Below are 13,644 nucleotides of genomic sequence, written 5' to 3' on the forward strand. Positions count from 1 at the left end.
CAGTGGTTACATCTCTTAAGTCACTGTTTCACTCAGGTTCGTCAAGCCTTCATCGCATTCCTTTGAATCCAACCTCTTCTGGGGCACGAATAGGGGTAGAAGTAGGATCTCCCTTTTTTCTTGGGGGACTATGAGACTTGGGCAGGCTACCGACATGAGAAGAAGGGGGGGAGGGTTTGGTATACTGTACCACTCTGTATCTAGGCGCTATTCGGAGTCCAAACGGTACCGTCTCTTAAAACTCGCAAAAATCAGGGTAACCTTCCTACGGACAAGAGGCACCAACCCCCTTCGAGCAGAACTCAAATTTGAGCTCCGGCTCGTTTCTCAGGCAAGACCCGATGTCTGTCTTCAACTTGAGCAAGAACTCGTGATCCATGCATTGTCCCTTTCAAGTGCTCTGGCCCATCGAAGAGATCTGCAGCCAACTTTCAGGTGTGGCCATGCCTACGGAATTGGAGATAAGAAGGCTATGACCTTCTCTAATCCCCCTATAAGGACAGCTTACTGCCTTTTTCTTTTCAACGAATTTTGTGCATGCACAACCCTTTCGGAGCTCCCATCCTGGTCATGTCAGGAATGGGGGAAGAGGGAAATTAGAGGGGAAGCTTATGTTACCATTCTCCCTCTTCTATTGATAAGGAAGATACATGTTATGATTTTGAGTAATCTAACAGAGTAGAGATCATAGTTCTGAATAGTGAATTTCCTTCTGGATGAGCACTTACTATGTTCTGGATCTCTGCTCCTTTTGTCTTGCTGACCAATAGTATTCTTGAAAACTGTTTGATGCTGGCAGTCTCTCTTGGCCACCTCCCTCATTGGTGACACTGGTTCCACATGGGCACCTCCACCACAGATCTCTTTGGTGATTTGAAGGATTGCTGGTCAGTCTTCAGATGTCCCATGATTCATCCTTTTCTAGTGAGACGGGGGGCATGAGCTGATCATCTTAAGAAACCTCGCCAGGGGAGTCCCACCCATCTCTCCACTTCTGGACATGCAAATGTCCTCTCTGCATCGAAAGAGGGGTGTGGTGTCCACCTGAGCTAGCTGATTGCCTAAGTGTGTGATCAATGAACTTGTGCAATTTAACATTTTGTGAATACATGCATTTTCTAACTGCAAGAATTTAAAGAACATTTGAGAAGGCATTCGGTGGTGTTGTAACACCACCACCTAGTACCCCATGTCAACCAGCAAGATAGCACATTCTCACTCTGTACCCCTTATGCAAGTTGACAAAGCAGATGCATATCTGGGTGGTGTACCAATGCCATAGAACTGTCAGCCAGGCACTTTTCTGATGAGGAATGAACTAGCGGACAGGCTCAATTGCCAGTGTAAACTGCAAGCACAGAGTGGTACTTGAACTCTTTCATAGCAGAGAGGCTTCTTGCCATGTGGGAGTCACTGGGAACCGTCAAGTTCGTTACATGGCTAACAGGAAACTGTGTTTTATTCTCCTATCCAAAACCCATGGGCACTATTCGAGGCTCTTCTAACACCTGTTAGATCTCCTGGGCATCTTACTTCCTTCAGCTCAGCCAGTTTGCCAGCTAATCAACTGATGTAGTTCATTTCAGGCCCCAGAATGACCCTAGTTGCTCCCAACTGTTCACTGCCAAATGATTTCCAGTCTGTTAGCACTTCTAGAAAATTAACCCTTGGACTACCAGGGAAAATGAGAGATCTATCTAGAGCTACTTTCTGGGCGTAGCTTCTGGAAGGACCTGACATCTCTTACCCAAGTGTCAGTGTGTCTTCTTTACCTGGCAAAACTAAGGAAGAAGTATCATAACTCGATCTCTTTCAACTTGATGAAACTTTTGAAGCATACACATCAATCTTTGAAGAAGTCGAGAAATCAGCCCCATATAGAGCTTTGAAGTTTGGTCTTATTCCTACCTTGACTCCAAAGAATGTGCTGTTGAACAGGTGATGGAGTTGGAGTTTGGTTACGCCAACAACAACTTTAAAATTGCCTAAGGGAATTTACCCACTAGTTCATTAACAGTTTTGATTTTGGCCTTGTGATGGCAGCTGTATACATTAGTTATATAGCCAGCCCAGTTCCCTTAAGAGACAGGATACATCTTGTCTATGGTAATTTGTTCAATGTAAAAGTCTGGAAAAAGAGAAGAATAATTGACTTTTTTTACTTCTTTACTTCCCCTTACTTGGAGATAAAGCTTTCATACCGTTAAATGTTGTTGATCTGATATTGATGCTGGTAAGCTACATTTCTGAGCACCATTCTTATTAGACTGTATCTATAAGTAATAGTTCTTGCTCCTCCTCCCTTTACTAAGGGGAGAATGGTGAAATGAATACCAGTCCATCAGTCATTCCCCTACACAGGAGAAAAATTCCTGCATCAACCTAGTACCAGGTACCAATCAATACTGATTAGGAGGTTGCTGGAATCATCTCCCTCACTCCCATACAAGACCAAGGAGACTGGCATTTTCAGGGAAGAAAAGAACTGACGAGTTCAGTCCTAGTGGGACTTCCTACTCGCCAATAAATGAGTATTCCAATTATAATGGAAGGAATGATTGTATACGCGTAAGAACAAATAATAGATTTTTAAAGCAATTCTTACTTTTCATAACTAAAGAATCCTGAGTCCTTTCTAGGTAAACTTCTCATCTCAACCACCCTCTCAGTCCTGAGCCAAAGGTCAAATGCGAGGAGTGTTAGACAGGTGGATGGGCGGGGCTACTCGCCCGTCCTCACCACCTGTCATTAACTACCTCGTTAATTACAGTCATACTTCTCTTCATGAAAGACTCTGCTTACAAAATTTTCAAGCTACGAAACGAGATGCGAATATTTTTATGACTCACTTTATGAAAAAATGTTTCACTTTAAGAAAAGAGATGTGCCAGTAGGCCGAGAACAAAATAGTCACCCATCACAGAGTTGAAGAAAATGGGTTCCGACAGAAAATGTAGTTCTAGTCTATAGTAGGGGTAACTATAATAGTACAGTATTGTACTGTATGTATTATATTATTTTCCATTTATTATTACATTATGTTGTAATAACTACATAATTTACAGGTATTAAAATTTAGTTTTGGTATATTGAATGGTTCAAATGTATTTGGCTATACAGTATTTCATTGTGGTTATACTGTAGCTTTAGAATGAGATTTAATGTGGTGTTTTGTAGGGTTTGGAACACATTAGGCAATTTGTATGTGAAATGTGACTCACAACACGAAAAAATCACTTTACAAAAGCCACTCCAGCACGAATTAATTTCGTGTTGTGAAGCATTACTGTATTTCAAATGCTGTTCCAGCTCCACTAAACACAATTCCTTATTTTAATATGCTCGTATTTGTATCACTGAAAAATACAAGTTACTTTTAAAGTGTTATATTTGTTCATCTGCAGGAATTCCAAACACTTATATTATGGTATTAATAAGACCTGTTATACATTTTCTTCTTGGGGCATAGTGATTGCATGTATGGTTACCCAAAGCCCTTCATTGTCAAATTGACTTCTTTCCATAGCAGAGCAGCTATAACAGAAAGAATTGCTCATGATTAATAATTTTTGTTCTCTAAACTTATTATTAGACCTTCATCTAGTATAGGAATTTTTAACAACTTGTTTGTAGGATTTGATAGGATGGTTAGTGAGCTTGCATTCCATTATTTCTGCTCTCCTGTTTTCTTGTAGGTTAATAGTACATATACATTGCAAGTGTTCTTTTTTTCCCTGAAAGTGCGACTATCACCTCCAGGCAGTTCTTCTCTCACCCTTTTTAATTGATATGTATTTTATTCAAAAGAAATTGATTTACTATGCAATAAACTTGCTTTGGCTAGACTAAAAGCAGTGCACAAAACTGGAGCACCAGTCATAAATACATGTTTGAAGCTTGGAAGTACTCTATATACCCTTGATTGATAAATGCCAGGAAGTTCTGTATGGAACAAGTACTCTTCAAATTCTATCCTGAATGAATACTGTTGCAGGAATTGATTCAGGGGATTGAGATTGATGATAGGGCACCACATATAAAATTTTGTAAAATCCTAAGAGATCATCTCTCAAACCTTCTCTATTGCATTCTCATTCAACAGTAACCTTCTAAATACATGGCAAAGAAGTAATGAGAAGCCACGGGGTATGTATTTGATTATATGGGTAAAAAAGTGAGAGGAGGGAACTCTTCAGGACAGACAAACCATAACACTTTTTTCAATTGCTATAGGGTAGCCCTTCTAGTAACTGGCAAGGCCATTGGCTGCCAAGTTTCTTATCCTCTCCTTTCTTTGGTTTGAGACTTTGAGTTTGAATTTACAACTTATTTGATATAAATGAGTGACTGGTGTATGCTGGCAGAGGTTCTAGAGGGGTCGGTGGAAAAAAGTGTTTTGAAGGGTTGCAAGAATTGTGATTGTTTGTGTTATTGAGTCACTTGTCCATGTTTGGTTTTGTTTGAGAATGGTATCGTAGAAAGTGATAGTGTAGAGGTTTGTCGTAGCAGCAAATCTAGTTAATGGGAAATCCAATTTTTCTGTCAGTCTGGATACAGATCCGAGTGAAAAAGCTAAGAAACCAAAACATCTGATGTCCTCTTGAGGCTATGAGTGTTGTTTTTAAATACATTAACAAGGTGTATCAGCTGGGTGCTCTCCCTAACAAAATTCTTCCATAGCACTTCATCAAAAACTTCTTTGAGATATCCTAGTTGATTGGCAGAAAGGAGAGTGGGAAGGTTGAAAAAGTGATTAGAAAGTCAACTACAGTTTTGGAAGTCAGGCTCCTGTCAGAGGAAAAGGCCGAGATAATGTACCATAGTAATTTTTTATGCACTCTTGGCAGATAACCACCACCTTATTGATCCTTCACATGAATGGGTATTTTGTAAGTAGCATTTGCTATTTGGATGTCTCTAAGTGATCACCTGCCTAATTTATCTTCAGATTTTAAACTTTCTTCAGGCCAAAGATGTTTTGGCTCCATTGCAGTAATCTCTTCAAAAATAGGCATAGTCATATTGAGCTAAGGAAGCTTTTTTACATCCGTTGTCTTGCATATCTTCAAAGAATGAAAGGTCTCCAGATTCAAAGTTTTATTTTTTTAATCTGTATTGTACATACAGTAATACAGGTACTGTATCTTGGGTTACGAGTAACTTTGAATTATACCAAATTCAAGCATATACATTTGGATTAGGCTTTGGGTATTGGATTGGTCTGCAAGCAAAACAGTTTCACTGCATAGGTGGTTTTAGGGCACAAGTACTAACGAGACTAGCATGTGATGCGAAGAAATCGGTCTCGTGGTGCCTTCACGCAGTGTTCACACCATTTTTTTTTTTTTTTTTTTTTTTACTGTATTTCGACTTGCATTAGCTCGCACCCTACCTTGCTCAGAGCAAGTTGAGTTAATTAAGATATCCAGTTAGTGATAGTGAATGTCAGTCAAGAGAAAGAACTTGTGATATTTTAAGAGAAGTTTTCATGGATGGAGATTATCCAATCAAGCATTAATCCTGCTCTCCTTTACTGTCTTCCTCACACCAGCCACAGCTCTACCCAAAGGTAAAGAGAGTTAATTTGTCAATATTCCTACTTTTAATTGCGAATTATTATTTTGTATTTATTTCAGATGTTAATGGAGATAATTTTAACATCAATTACCCTTACAAACCTTTGAAAATTAGTGTATACCTGTATTTATAGACATGAGGAAGGCATGAAGTTAGTTTCTTTTATTTCATATATGAAAAATTATTTTAGTATAAGAGTACTTTAGGGTGTGAGCTCATTTCCAGAACGAATTAAACTTGAAAATTGAGGTAGTACTCTACTGAAAGTTCTGTTGATTGAGGGATGAAAATAAAACGAGTCATAGGTAAAATTCTAGGGAAAGACTGCCACTGTAAATCGGCGAAGAGACATTAAGCGAGACATTTTTTCTTTGAAGATCTTGTGAAACTGTCTCTTTTCTTCCATATAGGATGGTAACGCCATCAGCGTGATTACTAAAGTGCCTTTGAAGCTTTCCTTTGGCTTTTCGCTGCATTTGCTCTATATTCGTCTACTTTAGCTTTGTCACTACAGTACTTCATTTCTTCCATCTTGCTGTTGTCCAACATTTTGCAAACTGTACTTTTATGTAAATGCAGGGTTCCCCTAGTTGTACTTTGGCACTGGGGCTATATAGTCCAAATCACAAATTGCTATGTTTATTAACAGTATTTGTGGCCACTGGAGGTACGTATTGTGAAACTAGATATCCATTCCTGAGTATGTGTAAGAATAAGCTTTGCAAAATAACAATGGTTTTATGTTGAATTAATTTAATCAATGTTATTTTTACAGGACCTAAGCAAGTTTTGAAATGTTTATTGGAAATTCAGAGGATATTCAACAACTCTGAACCCCGGTACTTATTGAATCAGCTCTACATAACAGATTATTGTGTCTGGATTCAAAGAGTCAAGGACAACAAGTTAATCAGTCTAGCAGATTCACTTAGGAAGGTTAGTTTCTTTTACATACAGTATATACTGTGATGGTTACTTTGTAATTTTTGTGTTTTACTCTACATGATAATCTATAAGGGAAGGTGGATAATTTTAGATTGATGTTAAGTTTAATTTTGTGTTTTGTTTGAATACTTTTTTTTTTTTTTTTTTGTTGATTTCAGACAATTTTTGCCATACATCGATCTTCTTTAGCCCTTTCATACTGGTTAATTTTTACAGCTAATGCCAACAGGATAAATATCTTGATACCTGTTTATAGTTCATGGATGAGGGAAAAAGGTAGATGAATTGACAAATACTCGTTATCTTACATCTTAGGAAAGGGAAAGATATAACATTTAGGGAAAAGTTGGGCTAACTGGAGAAAGAATTCTGTAGCTTTATGGTCAAATTATAAACAACTTGCATAAATACCAAGTATTTATATTACAAATGCATTGTAAAGAATTTAGAACCAATTTACTTGATTACACCGGAGCAGGTTAACAAATTTTCCGATTCTCAGGTGTAGCAGGGTAATTGATCTTTCGATCCTTAGATGGAGCAGGCTAGTGGCTCTTCCAATCCTCGGCTGGGGCTGGGTAATAGATAATCCAATTCTTGGCTAGAGCGGGGTAAGGGATCTAATGATCCTTGGCTAGAACAGGCTAGTGGATTATTATTATTATTATTATTTTTGGGCTCAAGCCATGACGTTCTGATGGAAGGTTCCTTTAGTAGCTTCCTGAGGGTATATATGTCTACAGTGGATATTCCCAGATAATTAAACCAAAGGTTTCACAGAATTCTAACTTCTGGCATGAGTACCCTAAAGGTTTCCCTTTAGGATATCGTATATCAACAGGGGACGTATGCTTTGACACGCCACATGGCTATCTGCACCCCACATAGCGTTTACGCTTCGAGGGGGAAAGGTGGCGAGATAACTGAGGAGCCGTTGCAAAGTTATCCTCCTACGTTACTGTTACGGTACCTCGCGATGTAAACAAACGGCAGCCATAGCTGTCCGCCATATTGACTTGTGTCACGTCCGTCCTCTTCATTCCAAATCTTGTAGCGATCTACGTTGTTTGGTTTTTTCCCAGTGATCGATTTTTATTGCCATGTCGCAACCTTCGGCCTCGTCTTCTTCTGGAAAGTTGAGTACCATGTTCTTGTATTGTATAAATAAGCTCTGGCCATAAAGTGACGATTTTTTATCCTTAAATCTTGTGTTTTGTGGCATAGCTGTGCCCTGACCGGAGGCGTCATGTTACGACGCCAGTGTTCGCAACGCATGCCTTATCTAGTTAGCCAGAACAGCTTTCCCGGTCTCATAACTAATTAAATATCATTAGTTATTTAGTCTTCATTGCTAGGAATTAGTTATATTATGCCGATAGTATTCTTCGGCGAACTTCGTTAGCCGAACCCTATGCTAGCCTACTAGCCTAACCCCAGGTTTGATGCCTAAGTGTTCATGTTTACTTCCTGCATGATATAATAAGTGTTCCTAGTGTTTTTAAAATTTCTGAAATGAAGATATAGGCATTTATACATACAAGATTCAGTGTTGCACATGTATTTTCGCCTTCTAGGGACCATACAAGGGACCGTGCGTGGTCCGTCCATTGACACACTCTCCTAACCTAACGTTGGGGCTCTTGTATGCTTCCTTATCTCCCCTGTTACCTTACTAGGGTAACCTCCTCCCTTTGGGTAGCTATGCTATATCCTAGCCCTCTTACCTCGAATGACTTTCGGGTAGGTTAGGTTAAGGTTGTTCTTTCCTTCTCCTCGCCATTGTTCATGGCCCGAGCTTGGACAGAAACATAGAGTAACCGTCGTTCACCCCAGCCCACCTTAGGAGAACGTCTTCTCCCTATGGTATCGACTGATGTTGAAGGTGGAAGGGCTCTGTCTTTCCCCCTAGACTGCACTTGGTTGGGACACGTCCCTTCCTCCCTGCAGCCTAGCGATTTGTCCTACATCTGCCCTCCCTAGTCTAGGTTAGGCTTTGGAGGATTCTGTTTTATTATAGTTTAGCACTGTACACTAGTGCTGTACCTAATCTGAGCTAACCTTCCCTAGGTTGGAGAGCTTTCTCTTCTTCTTCGGTAGGCTAGCACCCAAACAGTTCCCCCTCTCTTGGGAGTGTAAGGGTGTGTAACCCACCCCTTCCGCTCCCTCTCAGGACCCTCTCCCCCCTCCCCACTCTGTCCCTTTGTGTTGGCTTGCCATCACACCCCTGTCTGTCGTCCTACAACTCCTCGCTTGCGGCGAGTTGTGGGATTGGCTGTGCTCTTCTGCTAGGTGGTCCGTTCTGCTACACTTCCCTACATAGTTAAACTATGGGGTGGTGCCGGCGGAGGACCCCCTCCCTGAGTGTTCTCTGATCCTCCCTTGGGTTACCACAGGCATCATAGCCGCCTGCTGGCTCCCTGCTGCCGGATGATAGGCGTATCCCCTCCTATCATGAGAACACTTCCTTCCGGAGGAAGGTTAGTTTGGGTATTGGGTATTACCCTTCCTTACCTTCCCTCCTTACCTTTCCCTCTCTCTATCTTGGTGCCGGTCCACTGTCGCCTCCTCTTGCCGGCGCTAACCACCGACATCTCGGGTAACCTTTCTGCTTCATTGAATGTTGTCAGCTAAGGTCTACCAGGGCCGACAACCTGCCGGCTGCCAGGGGCCGCCGTCCTGGCGGCGATCGCCATTCCTTAGTGTCTTCCTGTCTTTCTGCCACTTAGTGTGTGGCTATGGATAGGTTCACCTCGCTGGATGGGCCTCCGGCCTGCTGTCAGTCTGCCGGCGCTCCCAGCCGCGGCTTACAGTGGACAATCACCCCTCCCTGGTTGCCGGCCCCGTGCCGGCAGTCACTATCGTGCAGCCGGGTAGACTAGCCGTTGCTTCTTTGGTATTTCATAACTTAGAACAGCGACTGTTGTATACGGTTGTACAGTAAAACATTTCCAGCATATTCTGTGCTTCCTAGTGCAGTCTCTTGCCGGGACTAATCCTACAAAGCAGGGGTTTATCCTATTTTCCCCCTTCTCTCTATATGATCTGAATGAATTCAGGTCTACACCTCTCTGTAATTAATTCCTCAGAGGAAGCCTAAGCTTGGCTCATCCAAACGGATGCTCTTTCCCTCCTCTAGAACCCTACTGGTCCTAAGGAATTAATTATAGGGCAAAGTCACGGCAATTTGCTGGGCAGGATTCACAAGTACAGTATGTGTCTTCCTACTTCCTTTCTAGCTCACCTATCCTGAGCTCATAAAGAAATGAATCTTATATTTTATAAGTTGTAACTTACATCTTACTTTAAGATTACTGTAAGTCAAATTATAATGACTTCCAAGTACTCGTTTTCTCTTTCTTTTACAGGAGGAGTACGTGAAGTGTGAGAGCTCCTTCTGCGTAGTTCGTCGCCCTGACTTCTATGGGCATCTGGCTTGCCGGACCCATGCCGCCTGTGCTGTTTAGAAGGGGAATCTCAAGTATTGGGATCCGCAGACCTGTGCAATCTGCAAAAGCCTTCTTGATGAGGCGTTCGACAACCCTCCGTCCGCGGAGGCCAGGGACAATTCTTGAGAGAAACTGCGCAAGTGGGTGCGCGGTTTCCAAAGGAACGCCACCGGGCCTTATCTCCTCAATGAGAAGATGAGGGCCCTTCTCTTCCCTAAAGCTTCGGCTAATTCAGTGATCCCCAGGGATGAGATCCCGTGTTCAACTCGTGGTTGAACCTGAGGTTTCGGCTGCTCTCCGAAAATGTCATATTGATGAAGTTGAGAAGAAACACCGAAAGGACCCTCATGGGTGAGGATCTGGAGGAAGAAGAGGATCAGGTGGAGTTCCCTGATTCGGAGAGTGAGGTTGCTCAAACACCTCCTGTGGCTCCTGCTGTGGTCGAGGAGCCAGTGCCCTCCACTTCAACCGCTTCGCTTCCGGCGCTGCCAACCACCGAAGATACCATCCAGGTTCTGGTGGCGCTTATGGATGAGAGGTTCCATAAGGGCCAAGAGGATCTCAAACGTCACTTCATGGGCTGGAAGCAACCAAAAAAGATTTCGGTCAAGGAACTTCCTCCCTGCTTGGTTTCAAATCCGTGGAGGTACGCCGAGCATATGCCAGTTATAACTGGCAGAATCTTCATCAACGAAAAGTTGTGTGCCGCCACCCTCGAAGAAGTAGAGTTCTTTCCCAGCTTCGAGGCGTATCCGGACTGTTATGTCCAACTCAGGTCCGAGCTGGCCTCCAGGGAGGAGACCGAACCCAAAGAAGTGATCGTGTTCGAGCACTCTAAAGCCCAGGCTATGCTGGCCGATTGCCTCAAGAGCCAAGGCTTCACTAATTCGAAGATGCCGGCATTGAGCAAGAAGCATCCATCCTTTCTTGCTCCCCCTACCATGACCTTTCCCTTCGTGGAAAAGGCCTTCAATGCTGTCATAAAGGCGGTGGAGGAAGGAAATCCTTGCCCTACACTGGAGGAGTGTAGGCCTCTCTCCCTCACCCTTCCTCCTGACGACAAAAGCTGGAAGGACATCCAGCTTACTTTTACGGTTGGGAAACTGGAACCTAACGTCGCTGGCCGTCAGTTCAATGAAGATCTCCCCAAGCTAAACGACCACCTAATCCGTCGGGAGCAGGACACCAAGGAGAGGCTAGCTGCCTCCCTATCCCTTCAAGTTCAACTTGAAGTTAATGGCCGGGGACATCAGGGTCCCGGATTTCTACATGGTTCTCGCGAAGACCCACCTCGTGACCGTGATGAAGGACTTGTACAGCTTCATCAAGGCCCGGAGAGCCTGTAGAGAGTTTGTGTTCGCCAACGCGGCGGTGAAACACGAACCCCGGAAACTAATCTCCAACATCTAGGGCAAGCATCTCTTCCCAACTGCTTTGGTGAAGGAGATCATGGACAAGGCCGCCACTGAGAATCGGAACCTTCTCAGTAAGTGGGGCATGTCCCGTAAGAGAAAGTCCTCTCAGGATGAAGGCCCACAGCCTAAGAGGGAATCTGCTAAGCCAAAACCCCAGCAGCGTCAACCAAAACGCCAGTTTCCGGCTCCCGCTACTCCCCAAATAGTGGCACAGTCACAACAGACGTTTCAGCTGGTCTTCACTCCTGCCTACGAAAGACAGTCCACTACCTTTCGTCCCAGAGGTAGAGGCTCTGGCAGAGACTCCTCTTGTCGTCCTTCCAGAGGCAGAGGAGGAAGGGGAGCAAGTGGCTTTGTCGTCCTTCCAGAGGCAGAGGAGGAAGGGGAGCAAGTGGCTGAGGTGGCAAGCCCTCGGGAAACCAGAAGCAATGAAGTGCTTCCGGTGGGAGGAAGACTCCGCCACTTTCAGGATCACTGGACCTTCGATCCTTGGGCGCACAGCATCATCAAGAAGGGACTAGGTTAGGGCTAGACACAATCACCTCCAACCTTCCACCAATTCTTCCAGCCATCATCCCCCATCCTAGAAGAATATGTCTTAGAACTCTTGAACAAGAAGGTGACAAAAGGGTAAAGTCCTCCAGGTTCCAGGGAAGACTGTTTTGTGTTCCCAAGAAGGACTCAGACAAGCTCAGAGTCATTCTCGACTTGTCCCCCCTTAACAAGTTCATTGTGAACAACAAATTCAAGATGCTGACTCTTCAACATATAAGAGCCCTACTGCCTCACAAGGCCTACATGGTCTCAATAGACCTGGCGGATGCCTATTGGCACATCCCAATGAACCACCAAGCTTCCTCCTACCTAGGATTCAGGCTCCAAAGAAGAAACTACGCCTTCAGGGCCATGCCCTACGGGCTCAACGCGGCTCCAAGAATCTTCACGAAACTGGCAGACACAATCGTCCACCAGCTACGCCTCCAGGGCGTCCAAGTGATGGCTTACCTCGACGATTGGCTGGTCTGGTCGACATCGTCAGAAGAATGTTCGCGAGCCTGCAGAAAGGTGACCCAATTCCTTGAACATCTGGGTTTCAAGATAAACACCAAGAAGTCTCGCCTCTGTCCTGCTCAGAAGTTTCAATGGTTGGGAATCCATTGGAATCTTCAGTCACACCGCCTTTCCATCCCTCTGAAGAAAAGGAAGGAAATAGCCGGGTCTGTCAAAAGACTTCTCAAATCCAAACGGATCTCAAGACGACAGCAGGAGTGAGTACTCGGCTCCCTACAGTTCGCCTCAGTGACAAACCCAGTGCTACGAGCACAGCTAAAAGATGCCTCAGGAGTCTGGAGACGAAACGCATCCATCGCTCGAAGAGATCTCAAAAGACCCCTACCAAACAGGCTTAGCTCACTTCTCAAGCCGTGGTCAGAAACAAGGACCTTGAAAAGATCCATCCCTCTTCAACCCCTGCCTCCGTCGATCAACGTCCACACGGACGCTTCCCTGGAGGGATGGGGGGGGTCACTCCCACTAACGACAAGTTCAACATCTTGGAGGCCATGGCAGTTCTTCTCACTCTGAAGAAACTATCTCCGCGTCCTTCGATCCACATTCGTCTAACTCTGGACGGCTCCGTAGTAGTCAGATGTCTCAACCGTCAAGGCTCGAGATCGCCCCACCTAAACCAAGTGCTTCTGCCCATCTTCCGCCTGGCGCCCATCTTCCGCCTGGCGGACAGGAAGAAATGCCACTTGTCTGCAGTTCACCTACAAGGATTCTGCAATGTGATGGCCCCATAGAGTCGGAATGGTCCCTAGACACAAGATCATTCTCCTTCATTTCTCGTCAAGGCCCGGAACTTCAGATCGATCTCTTCGTAACGAGGGACAACATCCAACTTCCTCGATATGTGGCCCCTAGCCGTGAATAAAAGGTTCGGAATCTCGAAGAAAAGTTTAGACTTCCTAGAGGAATACAAAACAGTCTACCAAAAGGCAATATGAATCATCCTGGAAGAAGTGGGCGTCCTTTGTCAAGGCAGAAAATCCTACGGAAATCTCCATAGATTTTTGTATGTCCTTCTTTATTCACCTTCATGGACAAGGCTTGGCAGCCAACACGATTTCCACTTGTAAATCGGCCTTGACTAGACCACTACTGTATGCCTTCCAAATAGATTTGTCCAACGAAATCTTCAACAAACTCCCGAAGGCATGTGCTAGACTCCGTCCTGCACCTCCACCGAGACCCATCACCTG

At 44.0% G+C, this 13,644-nt stretch overlaps 1 protein-coding gene across 1 annotated transcript in view; it reads left to right on the forward strand.

Moving 5' to 3' along the window:
• LOC137619508 (protein SHQ1 homolog) overlaps nt 1-13,644 on the forward strand; it is a 183,787-nt gene that overhangs the window by 144,780 nt on the left and 25,363 nt on the right. Inside the window, exon 8 of the mRNA XM_068349600.1 lies at nt 6,353-6,513. Within this exon, the coding sequence (XP_068205701.1) occupies nt 6,353-6,513 (161 nt within the window). The remainder of the gene's footprint in view (nt 1-6,352; nt 6,514-13,644) is intronic.

This window comes from Palaemon carinicauda, chromosome 26 (assembly GCF_036898095.1).
Source record: "Palaemon carinicauda isolate YSFRI2023 chromosome 26, ASM3689809v2, whole genome shotgun sequence".
In the NCBI taxonomy this organism is placed as follows: domain Eukaryota; kingdom Metazoa; phylum Arthropoda; class Malacostraca; order Decapoda; family Palaemonidae; genus Palaemon; species Palaemon carinicauda.